General features: G+C 38.3%; 1 protein-coding gene across 2 annotated transcripts in view; it reads left to right on the top strand.

Annotated features, from left to right (window-relative positions):
- C9H7orf25 (chromosome 9 C7orf25 homolog) overlaps positions 1–15,955 on the top strand; it is a 175,940-nt gene that overhangs the window by 803 nt on the left and 159,182 nt on the right. The window contains exon 2 of one of the 2 annotated variants that reach the window (XR_011246590.1): positions 13,088–13,161. Coding sequence is in view for 1 of the 2 variants with exons in the window: in XM_060020202.1 (XP_059876185.1) it covers positions 282–1,547 (1,266 nt within the window). In the remaining variant the exon portion in view is untranslated. Of the gene's footprint in view, positions 1–260; positions 2,004–13,087; positions 13,162–15,955 lie in introns of those variants that run through there. The other variant, XM_060020202.1, reaches the window with a different exon arrangement.

Here is a 15,955-nt window from a genome sequence, read left to right on the forward strand (position 1 = left end):
CCGGGATATACTGTGGATCCCATGACCTTCAAGCTGAAGAAATGAAGGCGCAAAGAGTGTTAGAACCCAGCGGACGTAAGGAGCAGTTCAGAAGTCTAGCTATCATCCTTTCCTTAGCTCTCAGAGGAGGGAGTCACTCCAGAATCAGACACACAGAATCCCAGGTTCATAGACCCGGCCTCCATAATCTTTGTGGTCCGAATGAAGTCTTAGAATCCTGAGTGAAGAATTGCTTGCGGTTGATTTGTTTCTTTTCATAGGAAAGGCATAATGCTGTCAGCATGTCTGCACACTCCATGCTTTGTGAGCGGATCGCCATAGCCAAGGAACTGATGAAGAGAGCAGAGTCACTCTCCAGGTCGAGAAAAGGTGGCATCGAAGGTAGTGCCAAGCTGTGCAGCAAACTGAAGGCAGAATTAAAATTCCTACAGAAGGTAGAAGCTGGGAAAGTAGCCATTAAGGAGTCCCATTTACAGAGCACTAACCTGACACACCTAAGAGCCATCGTGGAATCGGCAGAAAACCTGGAAGATGTGGTCAGCGTTCTCCATGTATTTGGTTACACAGACACCTTGGGTGAAAAGCAGACCCTTGTGGTGGATGTCGTTGCCAATGGTGGTCATACCTGGGTGAAAGCCATTGGCCGGAAGGCTGAAGCTCTGCATAACATTTGGCTGGGCCGGGGCCAGTATGGCGACAAAAGCATCGTTGAGCAGGCTGAAGACTTCCTCCAGGCCAGTCACCAGCAGCCGGTGCAGTACAGCAACCCTCACATCGTCTTCGCATTTTACAACAGTGTCTCCAGCCCCATGGCCGAGAAGCTGAAAGAAATGGGTGTATCTGTGAGGGGAGACATAGTAGCTGTGAACTCTCTGTTAGAGCCCCGTGAGGAGCTCCAGGCCAGCGAGAGCGAATCAGACGATGATGGCCCCGAACTTTTGCGGGTGACCAGAGTAGACCGAGAAAACATCCTAGCCAGTGTCGCGTTTCCAACGGAGATCAAGGTTGACGTGTGCACAAGAGCCAACCTGGACATTACTACTCTAATCACATATGTATCCGCCCTCAGCTACGGAGGCTGCCGCTTTATCTTCAGAGAAAAAGTGCTCACCGAACAAGCAGAGCAAGAGAGGAAAGAGCAGGTTCTGCCACAGCTGGAGGCATTTATGAAGGACAAGGAGTTGTTTGCCTGCGAATCTGCCGTCAAGGACTTTCAGTCTATCCTAGATACCTTAGGAGGACCCGGGGAGAGAGAGCGGGCTGCTATGCTAATTAAGCGAATTAACGTGGTCCCAGACCAGCCTTCTGAGCGTGCCTTGAAACTAGTGTCCAGTTCAAAAATCAACAGCCGCTCATTAACGATTTTTGGGACAGGAGACACCCTAAAAGCCATCACAATGACTGCCAATAGTGGTTTTGTCAGAGCTGCCAACAACCAGGGTGTTAAGTTCAGTGTGTTTATCCATCAGCCCAGAGCACTCACTGAGAGCAAAGAGGCCCTAGCTACCCCCTTACCAAAAGATTGCACAACTGACAACCAACACTGATGATATCCTTTAAATACGGTCATGGGAATAAGTTATTTATACCAAAGGCTGTGTCTTCCTATTCTTAATTGGAAAAAAAAATGGTCTGTAGTAAAAATAACGCTCTTTAATACTCTTTAGAGCTCTTAAACCAGTCAGGTTGACTGTCTCATCTATAAGGTATATAACGTAAAGTACGCAAAAAGCACAAGAGGCAACCTTATTTATCAAACTGGCTACATTATAATTAGAACAGAAATACATCTGTATAAGGCTTGTAGCTGTATCACAGTATTTTGATTTGTTTCATTCAGTAGGGCTATCACTCCCCTAATGGTAACCGCCTCTCTTGGACTGTGACTACGTGGCATCTTGCATTAAATATCTGGAGAAACCTCTGAAGCTTGTTTTTCATTGTATTGATTTAGCAATCGATATGGGTTGAGGCTGGGAGGTAATAGTTTTCAATGAATTTTAGATTCCAAAGTTATGGCTGTTACTGAAAAGACACTTATTTGATTGTTATCTGTCAGGTGCAGTCTGGTGGTTACGTTTACAAAGAGGACATTAATATAGAAGGAAATAAAGGGAATTCTGATCATGGGAGTCCCATGAATCTGTTGATACACCATCGTGATAAGATAGGCAACAGTCACACTACTGCAAACCTAAGATGTTTAAGGTTAAATATTTATTTGAATATATTGAAAAAGAATTATATAAAATAATAGGTTTTACTTTTAAATATAAATGGCCCCCACATTAGCAGTATTTGGATTATGAATACTCCTTTTCCCATTCCTTTTGCAAGTGGGAAGGGACAGCTGCATTATTACGTCTCTCTCGTGAAACGGTGGCAGGGAGATTCCATACCTGTTTCATGACACAGTTGTAATGACAAAGAAAATTTTATGTCCCTATTGTGCTAGGTGTTTCATGAACGTGCGGTGAGGACAAATTAGCAAAGTAGGTACGTATTCACATTTAAAAAATTGGGAATTGAGTCTTAAAGCTGAAGTATTAACTTGTGCTGAGTGTAGGAGCCATTATTAGACCTTGATTCTGTGTTCTCACAGCCTGGCCTTTCCACTGAGCCAGCCCCTCTTCTGTGAGTAGGGAAACTTCAATTTGCAGCCACAATGTTGAGAAGGTGGAACTTGATTGTCAGGGCCCATGAAATGAAATGCAAAATTACGTGTATGGGGCGGGGGGTTTCTCCTGGGAGAGATTCTATTACTAACTCAACACATTTCCTAGGGGAAAAGGCTGTGATTGGGGCTCCAAGTTAGTGTGGAGAGGTAGATTTAACTTTCACTGGAGCAGAAATTGTCTAGTGTTAGAAATTGGGCTTAGGCCTTTATTAAAGTACTAATTACTTGGTACTATTATGTACCAAGCATTATAACAGTTATTGGTATAAAAGATGAATAATTGCTCTTTGGTCTAAGGGGTTCTTCATCTGAAATGGAAGGAAACAATTGAAGTATAATTAATGAACTAAATTTTCTAAAAGAGTTATGTTTAAAAGACTGGGAACAGAGTAAGGGAGTAATTCGTGCTATGGGGACAGGAAGTCAGAGAGGCAGTGACCTCTGAGGGGTTGGGTGTGAGACTCAACAGGAAGTGTACAGGGAGTGGATTGGAAAGGTACCGAAGTGTGAATATGAGGGCCTGTTCAGAGACAGGGCTCATGTGGACAGTTTATAAAACTGGAAGTGAAGTAGAAAAGCAGGCAAAGTTCTCTGAAGAGTTTGGCATTAGAGAGCCATTGGCCATTTTTAAGAAAGGATGGGTCATGGTCAAATCTCTTAGTAAAACGAAGACCTGTAGTGTGGAGGAAGAATTAATGGAAGGAAAGATAGGATTATAATGGTAGCTAGTACAATATGGTGGAATGTAGTATATGCTGGGGGTGTTCAAGGCAGAATTGATGTGATACTCATTCATTTAATAAACATGTATCAAGTTCCTGTCATGTCAAACACAGTTTGCCATAGAGCAATATAGTTGCAGGTATCAAACAGGAAATATTACTGATACTTAAAGTGAAACCAAGCTGAATCACTTCCAAATGAGGGGCAAGGGTGGAGAATACATGTGGTCCGTATAAGAGAAGACAAGTCAAAAGAATTCTCAAGGGAAGCATAAAAACCAGAAAGTACAACATAAGAGAGCTGTAAGACCAAGAAAGATATAAAACAGCTTTGGAGAAGCTATAATTTCCCTAATTAATTACAGGGAAATATACAATAGCTAGATACTATTTTGATAAGTTTAGACATCTCAGTGAAACAGATGATATTCTTAGGAAATAGGAGTTAAAATTGAGGAAGAACTAGAATACCTATTTAACCCCTAGTCCTTGAGAAGATTGTTCAAGTAGTTAATTAACGACCTCCAAAAAATGTCCAGGTCCAATTAACTTCTTTAGGTAAGGTTTTGCTTACATTTAGATATCAAATAATCTCCTTGCTCTAAAAAATTATGTGGGCAAACTGAATCTGACACATAAGTATCATGCCAATTCTGCCCTAAACAACTTGGGGTGATGAAAATGTTTTGGAACTATATGATAGAGATGGTAGTTACACAACATTACGAATGTACTAAATTTTTCGCTTTAAGTCAGTTAATTTTATGTTTTGTGGATTTCACCTCAATTAAAAAAAAACAGTACCCCTAAGTGGGGTGGAAATATTTAGCATGGTAAGATGTGATGTTCCATTTACTCGCCCTCTCCTACCCCCAAATGAGAACTTGGGCTGCTCCTGCTTGAGGACAGGGTCCTGTGAAGGTGTGCAGCCTGGGAGCTGTATCTTAATTTGTGTAATTGCAAGCTGGTTGTCTCAGATCATTACTGTATTGGGAATGTTTTCAAATTCATTTTGTGGAATATAAGCATGATTCTGATACTAAAACAAGATATCCTAAAAAAGAAAGCTGCCTGAAAATTTCAATCCCAGGCAAAGAACACCTCACCCTGTGGGAATCTTGTTTGCCAGAGGATAAAAGACAGAGACGATCCCCCCAACTTAAATATTAATTAATATTGCTGCAATAAAATTGGAGGCAGGAGGCTTACTTTGAGGTAAAGAGGTAACCCCAAGACTCCTCCCTGCATGAAACCGGAATCTTGGAAAGGCTGGAGTCCCTGAGAAAAAGGATCTTGTAAACACTGCCCAGGGTGACAGCAAGGAAATGTGACTCCAGTGGCTCTGAGTGGAAGAAAAAGAGCCTGAGGGATGTCAAGTCCAGACTCTGCTCTGCTAGGAGCGTCATGGGGAAGGCCCAGGCGTGTGAAATTAGTATAAAAATGGGTCCCAGGTAAGTACTATAGTTCAGATACCTCACAGAAACACTCATGGCATCATTCGTGACTTGTGGGACACTTCAGTTTCCCAAGCTTCACAGAGTCCAATGGAAATGAAGCTTTGCTTGGATGGGCTTTCAGTGAGACATTGTGAAATCATGTGAGGAAATCTTCCACCACCAGTGAGTCAGCAGCACAAAGTTCCTCAACAACTTAAGATCATAGTAAAATAATCTGATAAATAATATAAATAAATATGGAGGGTTTGACGTGTTCCCCACGTGTATTATTAAAAAAAAAAAAGAGGAATGAGTCAAAGAGGCAGATAGAGGCTAAAATACCATCTGTGACAAAACACTGCGTGTAGCTAAGATGGAGGATGTGGTTTATATCTGCAGAAGGTGGGCTGAACCCCAGAATTAGGCAGATGCTACCCACCCAGGCACAAGTAGTGCTGGGCGTGTGATGGGAGAGCACGTCTGGTGCAGAGGACACCTCACTTGTGGGAAGCTTGTTCCCAACAGGAAAAGGGCAGAGCTGAGCAGAGCATCCCAGGTGGTCCAATAAATGACTCTGTGTCCCCAGAAGGGGAGAAGGGCCAGGAGTGCACTGTGGGGAAGACCTCCCCCGACCTGGCATCGTGGAATCAGAAATCCGTCTCCATATAAATAAAAAATGTTTTAAGAAGGTAAAATAAAGTATAGAAACCATAAGGAGAATACAGGCAATCGGGAGTTCTAGTAATAGAAAAAGCCTCACTAAAATGAGAAGTTCAGAAAAAACTTCAAAAACGTCAATCAGACAAAACTAAAGAAAAGATTCTGAACTGAAACAGCTCCCCAGAATGCAGCAAAGAAGTAAAAGGATGGGAAATCCGAGAGGCTGAGACCTGGAGGACAAATAGTGAGGTCCACAAAGGTCACAGCAGACAGCAGGAGCCTGCACACTGCACCTGGTCCAAGTTCTCCCTGCCTTTGCCTGCCTGTCCTGTAGGGGCTGGAAGCACCCACATCCTTGCTCTCTTAGCCTGAAATCCTTGACGGTGAGACCCGGGGCAAGTCTGTTAGTTCTGCCTCCTCTTCCTTCCATCTTTTTCCTGATTTGACGTGGGCAATGGCCAGGCTTGCCCCGTGGAGGAATGCTAGCTAGTGCGCCAAGGAAACAGTAGAGTCGGGGAAATCACCATTTTGTGACAGAATAAATGATTTTATAAGGATGAGAGGAAGGCCGAGGGAACGTCACAGACTCTGGTGCTGACGTCAGCTTCCCTCAGGACTTCTTGCTGAGAGAAAATATAAAACCCCGATTTATTTAAGCCACTGGAGTTGGCTTTTCCTTTCGTGTATTAGGAAATATTTCTAACTGCCATTATGGTTTTTTGTCCCCAAAAGGAAGAATAGACAAAATGGGAGAGAAGCAATAAGTACAGTTTTCAAATGTACAGAAAAACAATTAGAGTACGAGCATTCATATACCCATCACCTCAGTTAAACAGGTGTTATTATTTTGCCCTATTTAAGTTTTTCTTTTGCTGAAATATTTTAAAATAAATTACAGACACCATGATGTTTTTACCTATACCTCCCTCAGTATTCAGTTCCAGAAAGAACATTTTTTTGCACAACCATGATTCCATGAGCACACCTAAGAAAATTAGCAATAATTCTGAACATCATCTAATGCCCAGTTCATATTCTGATGTCAGGGGTTCTGTCTAACGAGGATCCAGTCAAACACTAGGCGTTACTTTTGGCTTTAATATTTCATAATTCTATTTTGATTTAACGCATAATCTCACTCTTTCATGACTTTGGCTTTTGAAGATACCAGGACTGTTGTCTTACAGGATATCCTATATTCTTGATTTGTCTAATTGTTTCTGGTGGTAAATTTTATTTCCTGTAAACTGGAAATGAGATCTAAAAGCTGGATTAAATATTTTATAGGTGATACTGTATTCTTCATGTGCATTACACCAGGGGTCATATCATATCTGGTTGTTCCACTGTTAGTAATGTTAAGTATTGTCCCTTTGAATAAAGTGGTGACAGCCAGAACTTTCCATTGTAAAGTGATGTTTTTCCCCTTGGGACTAGTAAATTAACTATGAAATAATACTTTTGCACTATGTGAATATTCAGTTCCCCATTGTCCTTTCACCTAATGATTTTAGCATGCATTAATCATTATAACCTGAATCAGTTATTTCGTTCAGAGTGACAAAATGGTGATTTTCCCACTTCTACCATTTCCTTTACACTTATTAGGTATCATTCTTCTATAAGGGTACCGAAAAGCTTTCCCTATGAGCTGGGGCCATTTTGTTGCTCTGAAATATAGTTTCTTCTTGAATGTCAGGGTATCCTTAATTCCTTTTCTCTAATTAATGGTTTTCAGAGTATGGGATTGGTATAATAGTCACCTTCAGTAACAGCAATGAAATTTTTGGAGGGAGATTCTATTTTCTGAGTACCATATTGGACTCATGAATTATTATATATTTAAATGTGCCCAAATCAATTACACTTCTTTTTTGTTACAATAATTTATTTCATTTTATTTTATTTTTTACTAATGATACCGAAAATTCGCCTCTGTATGCCGGCACCAAATTGAATCTCGGAGACAGAGTTTGGATGAAGTAGAAAGGAATAACTTTATTGCTTTTCCAGGCAAAGGCGGGCTAATGCCCTCAAAACAGTGCGTCCCAAGCCAGGGGGGTTTGTGGGGAGTATTATAGTCAAGGAGCAGGGCTGCTGATAAGGATCAGGGTGCTTGCAAGGCCTGCATTCCTTCAATCCAGAGGTCATCTGGCTTCAGGTGGTTTTGTGATGGGCTTCTGTGACCTTCTCTCTGGAATGAAGAATGCTTCATTAAGTAGGTAACATCTTCCATTTGGTGGGGGGTTTAGTTCTGCAGAAGAGCTCAAAGATAGTGTTAGGTATCCTTGAGGTAGTGTTAGGTATTCCTTGAGGAGGAACCAGGACCCTGTCCCAAAGGTATCCTTGAGGTAGTGTTAGGTATCCCTTGAGGAGGAACCAGGACCCTGTCCCAAAGGTATCCTTGAAGTAGTGTTAGGTAATCCCTTGAGGAGGAACCAGGACCCTGTTCCAAAGGTATCCTTGAGGTAGTATTAAGTATCCCTTGAGGGGAACCAGGACCCTGCCCCAAGGCTGCACTCTTGTTTCTTGACTGCTCCTCCCTTGTCTCCTCAACCCCTCACTACTCTGATTGACAACTATTTGAACCTGCCCTTTGGAAATTAGGGAAGGTCACGGAGGCTGAAGGAAGCCTACTTCATACAAATAAGAAACAGGGGACATGGAAGGACTTGTGCAGGGGATATGGAAAGACTTTTGTGCCCAGGAGCCCCACAGGGTCCTGATCAGTTTCACTAAGACTTTATGTTTTTTTAGAGAAATTTTAGGTTCACAGCAAAATTGAGAGGGTAAAGATACAGAGATCAATAAAGTACGGAGATTTCCCATAGCTGGCTGACCCTTGAACAATGCAGGGGTTTGGGTGCTGAGCCCCAAGCAATCAAAAATGTACGTATAACTTTATAGTCAGCACTCTGTATAGGCAGTTCCACATCCAAGGATTCAACCGATTGCAGATGGTGTAGTACTGCAGTTCCTATTTATTGAAAAAAATCTGCATATAAGTGGACCTGTGCAGTTCAAACCTGTGTTGTTCCAGGATTAACATACTCTCTGAACTCCATACGCACAGCCCCCCCATTATCATCCCCCACCAGTGTGGTACATCTGCTACAATTAATGAACCTACAGTGACATGTCATAATTGCCCAAAGTCCATAGTTCATATTACTGTTCACTCTTGGTGTTGCACATTTTATGAGTTTGGACAAATGTATCATGACATGTACTCATCATTATGGTATCAAAGAGTGTTTTCAGTGCCCTAAAAATCCTCTGTGCCTCACCTATTCATTCCTCCTTCCAACCTCCCCCAAACTCTTGGCAACCATTGATCTTTTTACTGCTTACATAGCTTTGCCTTTTCCAGAATGTTATATAATTGGAATCATCCAGGCTTTTCAGACTGGCTCCTTTCACATAGTATTAGGCATATAAGGTTCCTCCCTGTCTTTTCATAAGTTGATAGCGGGTTTCTTTTCAATGCTGAATAATATTCCATTGTCTGGATATACCACAGTTTATCCATTCATCTAGAGAAGGCCCTCTTCATTGCTTACCACTTTTGGCAATTATGAACTGAGCTGCTATAAACATCCATGTGTGAGTTTTTGTATGGACATAAATTTTCAACTCTTTTTGGCAGATACCAAAGAGTGTGATTGGTTCTCCCTTCAGGTCCATTAATATTTGCTTTGTATGTTTAGGTGACCCTATGTTGGGTGCATAAATATTTGCAAATGTCATGTCCTCTTGATATCATTATCATTATATAATGATTTTCTTTGTATCTTTTTACAGTCTTTGGCTTAAAGTTTATTTTGTCTTTTATGAGTATAGCTACCCTTGCTTTCTTTCATTTCCATTGGCATGGAATATATTTTTCCATGTCTTTACTTTCAATCTCTGTGTGTACTTAAAGCTGAACTGTGTCTCCTGTAGACAGCAAATAGTTTGGTCTTGATTTTCTGTTTGTTTGTTTGCTTTTATCCATTCAGCCACTGTATATATTTTAATTGGAGAACTTAGTACATTTATATTTAAAGTAATTATTTTTAGGTATGGACTTAACTATTTCCATTTTGTTAATTTTTCTGACTGTAATTCCTTTTTCCTTTCTTCTTTCTTTGCTCTCTTCCTTTGTGATTGGTTGATTTTCTGTAGTAGTGTGCTTAGATTCCTTTCTCTTTATCATTTGTGTATCTAGTCTAGGTTTTTGCTTTGTGAATACTACACTGTTTTGATCACTGTAGCTTTTTTTTTTTTTTTTTTTTTTTTTTGCAGTACGTGGGCCTCTCACTGTTGTGGCCTCTCCCGTTGCGGAGCACAGACTCCAGACGCGTAGGCTCAGCAGCCATGGCTCACGGGCCTAGCCACTCCGCGGCATGTGGGATCTTCCCGACCCGGGTCACGAACCTGTGTCCCCTGCATCGGCAGGCAAACTCTCAACCACTGCGCCGCCAGGGAAGCCCTACTGTAGCTTTATAATAAGTATTGAAGTCAGGTAGTTTCAGTCCTCCAACTTTATTCTTCTTTAATATTTTGTTGTCTATTCTAGATCTTTTGCCTCTCTATATAAACTTTAGAATTGATTGTTGATATATGCAAAATAACTTGCTGGGATTTTGAATGAGATTGCATTAAATCTATAGATCAAGTTGAGATAAACTGATACCTTGACAATATTGAGTCTTCCTATCTATAAATATGGAACATCCCTCCATTTATTTAGATCTTTGATTTCATTCGTCAGTTTTGTAGTTTTCCTCATATAGATCTTTTGCATATTTTGTTAGATTTATACCTGAGTATTTAATTTTGGTGGGTGCTAATGTAAATGGTATTGTTTTTAATTTCAAATTCTACTTGTTCATTGATGAGATATAAGAAAGTGAATGACTTTTGTATATTAAAGTGTATCCTGATGTCTTGCTATAATCATTTATTATTTCCAGGAGATTTTTTTTTTTTTTTGCTAATCCTTTCAAATATTCTACATAGATGATCATGTCATCTGAGAAACAGGACAGTTTTATTTCTTCCTTCCCAGTCTGTATACCTTTTATTACCTTTTCTTATTTTACTGCATGAGCTAGGACTTCCAGTATGACATTGAAAAGAAGAGGATATATCCTTGGCTTGTTCCTGATCTTAGTGGGAACATTTTGAGTTTCTCATTATTAACTATGATGTTTGCTGTGGGATTTTTTGGCTCTTCTTTATCAAGTTGAGAAAGCTTCCCTCTGTTTCTAGTTTACTGAGAGTTTTTATCATAAATGGGTGTTAGATTTTGTTAAGTGCTTTTTCTGCACTTATTGATATAACCATGTGATTTTTCTTTTTTAGTGTATTGATAGATTATATTAATTGATTTTTGAATGGTGAACAAGCCTTGCACACCTGGGATAAATCCCACTTGGTCATTGTGTGTAATTCTTTTTAGATGTTGTTGGACTCAATTTGCTAATTTTTTGGAGGATATTTGCATTTGTGTTCATGAGAAATATTGGTTTGCAGTTTTCCTTCCTTATAATGTCTTTGTCTTTGTTTGGTATTAGGATAAAGGTGGCCTCATATAATGAGTTAGGAATTGTTCCATCTGCTTCTATCCTCCGAAAGATTGTAGAGAATTAGCATAATTTCTTCCGTCAGTGTTTGATAGAATTCACCAGTAAACCCATCTGGGCTGGGTATTTTCTGTTTTGGAAGGTTATTAATTCTTGAAGCAATTTATTTTATATACATATGCCTATACATGTTGTCTGTTCTTCTTGTGAGAATTTTGACAGATTGTATCTTTCAAGGAATAGTCTATTTCATCTAGGTTATCACATTTGTGGCATAGAGTTGTTCACTGTGTTCATTTCTTACCTTTATGTCCATGGGTTCTGTAGTAATGTCTCCTCTTTCATCTCTGATATTAATTTGTGAACTCCTCCATTTTTTCTTAGTTAACCTGGCTAGAGGGATTGATTTTGTTGATCTTTTCAAATGTTCAGATTTTGGTTTTACTGATTTTTCTCTGTTGATTTCCTGTTTTCACTGTCATTGATTTCTGCTCTATTCTTATTATTCTTTTTTAAATATAAATTTTGAGATCATTATAGATTCATGTGCTGTTGTAAGAATAATACAGACAGAATCCATGTACCCTTTACACAGTTCCCCCAATACTGTAGTAACATCTTGCAAAACTATAGTACAATAGCATAGTAAAATATAGAACATATCCATCACCACAGGATTTCTCATGTTGCCCTTTTATTATGCTTTTTGATGCTTAAGTTGTTCAAACTTTGGCCAGTAGGAACCCTTTTGACTTCCCTGTGTCTTTTTATGTAATTACATTATCTTCATTTTCTTGCTTTCTGGCAGAACGAGATGTCTCAAAATTACCTGTACTATTTTACCAGAGACCTGGAATCAGCTATTTCTTCAAGGAACCTTTAATAACCAATGGCATTTCAAAACAATATTCTGATGGCCAGAGCATCATTTCTCCTGGGCACTTTCAAAGCATAAAGATGAAAATGTTTACATGTTTCAAAGTAATTATATTGATGTCATCAAATTAAATCAACATTATAAGATTTTACTTAATATTAATTTCAAACTCTTTTCTCCTGCTCTGAAGATCTTTTCTTCCTAACAAGATTGCTTATTTGACTTATGCTACAATATACATTAAAAATTTCAAAATTCTATTATTACTGATTATAATAAAGTCACTAAATAAATGTGAGTATTTCTTTGTAGTTCTTGTCCTTATAGCCTATTAAAGAGGTATGGTTAAAGTACTGTTTTAAAGTCATGTAACTATTTTTTTTCCTTGCAGTGTTATGTTACTAATTACATATCTAGTTAGGTTCACTAGTATCAGTTTACTATTGATTTTAGAGTTTTAAAAATTAATTTTATTCTTTAAAAGATGTAAACTTATGTGGTTCAAAAGTGAAAACTATATAAATGTGTCATCAGAAAAATATTGTTTCTATCTCTCTCTCTCACATCATTTCCCTCCACCCCAATAGAAACCCATTTTTATTCATTTCATGATTTTTTCCTTCCTTCATTCCTTCCTCCCCTTCTTCCTTGTCTCCCCTGTCCCCTCCCCTCAGTTCTCCTCCCCTTCCCCTCCCCTCCTTTCTATCCTTTCTCCCCTCTCTCTCTCCTTCTGCTATTTGGCTCTTGTTATTTTATTTTTTTAGCTTGAAATGATATAATCTGTTTTCCAACACTTATTTACAAGTAAATCAAGGAAGTAATCATACTTTTTCCTTTCTTTTTTCCTCCTTTTTAAGTTGTGCTGTTTTTACTTTGTCAGGTAGTTTAATGTTTACATACTGTTCTTTCACCCTTATTCTCACCTTTGTTTTAGTCTTAGATCTTCAGTTAAATATATTTAATGCTCACTACTAATTTCCTTTTACCAGTTTTTCCAAGTATGAGCTTCCTCAAAAGGAGCTCATGGGTCATATCCCCTGAGTTTTTGCATGTTCAAAACTATTTTTCTGTAGCTTTGATATGTGAAGGAAGGTTGCTTGGATATAAAAGCTGCTCATTTCACACTCTCTTTTCTTGTTTTATTGTAGATGTTTCTCCATTATATTCCTGCGGTAAATGTTACTGTCAAGAAACCTGATGCCAACTTGATTTTCTTCCTTTGGTAAGTGATTTGGTCATTTTCCCTGGAGGTTCAGAAGATTTTTTCTATAAATTATAATAATTTCTTTGGTTATGACTTGGAGTCTGTTTTCATATATGTGCTATACCTTTTTAATATGTAGATTCGGTACTTCTATTTTTCAGGAAAGCTTTCTTAAATTATAGTTTTACGTATTCTAGTTCTTGTATTTCATTTTTCTTCTTCGGGTATTCTACTTATATTTGTGTTAGATTTGATTTGCATTCTTGTCTCTCTGCTTCCGTTTTCTTGGCTTTTCTCATTCCTACTTGTGATTTCTATTTGTGATGTCCCTTATGACATTTTTTTGGTCATCCTATTCTCCCTTAGGCACCTAGTAATTTAATCTTTATTTCTGAGATGTTTTGTCTTTTATCTCAAATTCTTAACTGAATTTGGTCAGTTCTTATTTTCGTCTTATTGTTTATCTGTTTTCTGAGATGTTATTTAATATCTCCAATTGCTTATTTAATTATTCTTTCCAATCAGAAACATTACCCTTAGAAGTAACCATTATTCTGACCTGGATAAGTCTTATTTGTTTTGCATTCTATATAAATGGAGTAATACATTATGTATTCTTTTGTTTCTGCCTCTGTTACTCAATATTTTTTCCTCAGGATTCATTAATATTGTTGCGTGTAGTAGTAGTTATCTTTCATTTCTCTAGGGCTCTATTGTATGGACACAAGACTTACTTTCATTGTAATATTGATGAAAATTTGTTGTTTGCAGCCTTTAGTTATTATGCATAAAGTTGCTATGAATGTTGTTTTATGTGTATTTTATAGGACATATGCACTCATTTCTATTAGGTATATACCTAGAAGAGGAATTGCTGGGTTGCAGAGTATATGCATGTTTAGTTTTGCAAAGTACCACCAAGCATTTTTCCAAAGTGGTTATACACATTGACACTATTAGAAACACTGTAAGTGTTTTAGTTATACCACATTACTATCAAACACCCAGTATTTTCAGTCTTTCTGTCTTAGCCATTCTACTGAATGGAAAGTGTTATCTCATTGTACTTTTAACTTGTAATTCTTCTTACTGATGATATTGAGCAACTTTTGTGCTTAATTTTGGCCACTTTAATATTCTTCTATGGTAAAGTTCAAGTGTTTTGCCTATCATTTAATTGGCTTGTCTGTGTCTCCTTATTAATTTGTAGGAATTCTTTATATATTCTGAATATGAGTCTGTTGTTAAAGCATGTATTGCACATATCAACCCTCATTCTGTGGTTTTCTTTTTCACTATCTTGTGGTGTTGTTTCACGAATGCATGTTCTGTTAATGATGTCCAATTTAATTATATTTTATTTTTTATTAGTAGTTTTTGTTGCATGTTTAAGAAATATTTGCCTACTCTTATGACGATGTTCTCCAGTATTATTCTCCTATATTTCTTTTATAAGTTGCCTCAACTTTTATATTTAGGTTGGTATAAGGTAGGGGGTCCAGGTTTGTTTGTTTTTTCTGTATAACTGTCCAACTGGCCCAGCCCCATGTACCTTTTCCCACTGAACTGCAGTGGAGTTTTTCCCTCACAAATGAGATGCAGGAGACTTGTGCATCTGTTCTGAACTCTTATTTCTATTATATTGGTCTCTTTGTGTATTCTAGTAACAGTACTGCATTGTCTTAATATCTGTGGTTTTTTAGTATGTTTTATATCTAGTGGATTAAATGCACTAGCTTTGTTCTACTTCTTCAGTATTTCCTTGGGCATTTTAGGTCCTTTGCACTTCCATATAAATCTTAGAATCAGCTTATCCATTTCTTCCCAGCTCCCCAGCAAAAAAGAAAACCGATTATGATTTTATTGGAATTGCTCTGAATTTATAAATCAATTTTCGGAGAACTGATATCTTAACAACATTGAATTTTCCAGTCAATGATTAGGGTACACCCTTCTATTTACTTAAGTTTATTTAAAAAATTCCCATTAATGCTTTGCAGTTTTCAGTGCAGACATTTTATACATCTTTCATTAGATTATTTAGAGATATGTTATGTTTTGATGCTATGGTAAACGGTAATTCTAAATTTTATTTTCTGCTTGTTTGTCACTCTCATATAGAAATACAACTGATTTTTGTATAGTGATCCAGGACCCTTGATAAATTTCTTAATTATCAATAGCCTGTTTGTAGGTTTATTTGAATTTTGCTCATTTTTCTCATTTATTGATTTTTCTCATTTATTTTGTTAATGTCATTAATTACATTGGCTTTCATATGTTAAACTAGTCCTTTATTTCTGGAATAACCCCCATTTGGTCAAGACGTATTATTCTTTTTTTTTTTTTTGCGGCACACGCGCTCAGTAGTTGTGGCTCATGGGCTCTAGAGTGCAGGCTCAGTAGTTGTGGTGCAGGGGCTTAGTTGTTCCGCGGCATGTGTGATCGTCCTGGACCAGGGCTCGAACCTGTGACCCGTGCATTGGCAGGTGGATTCTTAACGACTGCGCCACTGGGGAAGTCCCCCCACCCCAAATTTTTGTAAGTAATTTTGTCTCAAAACTGTATACACTAAGGAAAATAATTGTCCGTAATCTAAAGATTAAGGGTGGAATTCCTGAATGAGGTGTGTGTGTGTGTGTGTGTGTGTGTGTGTGTGTGTGTGTGTGTGTGGAGTGGGGACTAAAAGAGGGCAGAGGGCTGTGGTTCCTAAATCTCCAGCTCAGAAAAAAAAGGCAAGAGCCTCTGACACTTCTTCTCCTGGGACAGTTCACAGTGAATAAAGAAGGAAGAATTCTCAGCCAGTCGGACC

The sequence above is a fragment of the Delphinus delphis genome, chromosome 9, assembly GCF_949987515.2.
Source record: "Delphinus delphis chromosome 9, mDelDel1.2, whole genome shotgun sequence".
NCBI lineage: Eukaryota > Metazoa > Chordata > Mammalia > Artiodactyla > Delphinidae > Delphinus > Delphinus delphis.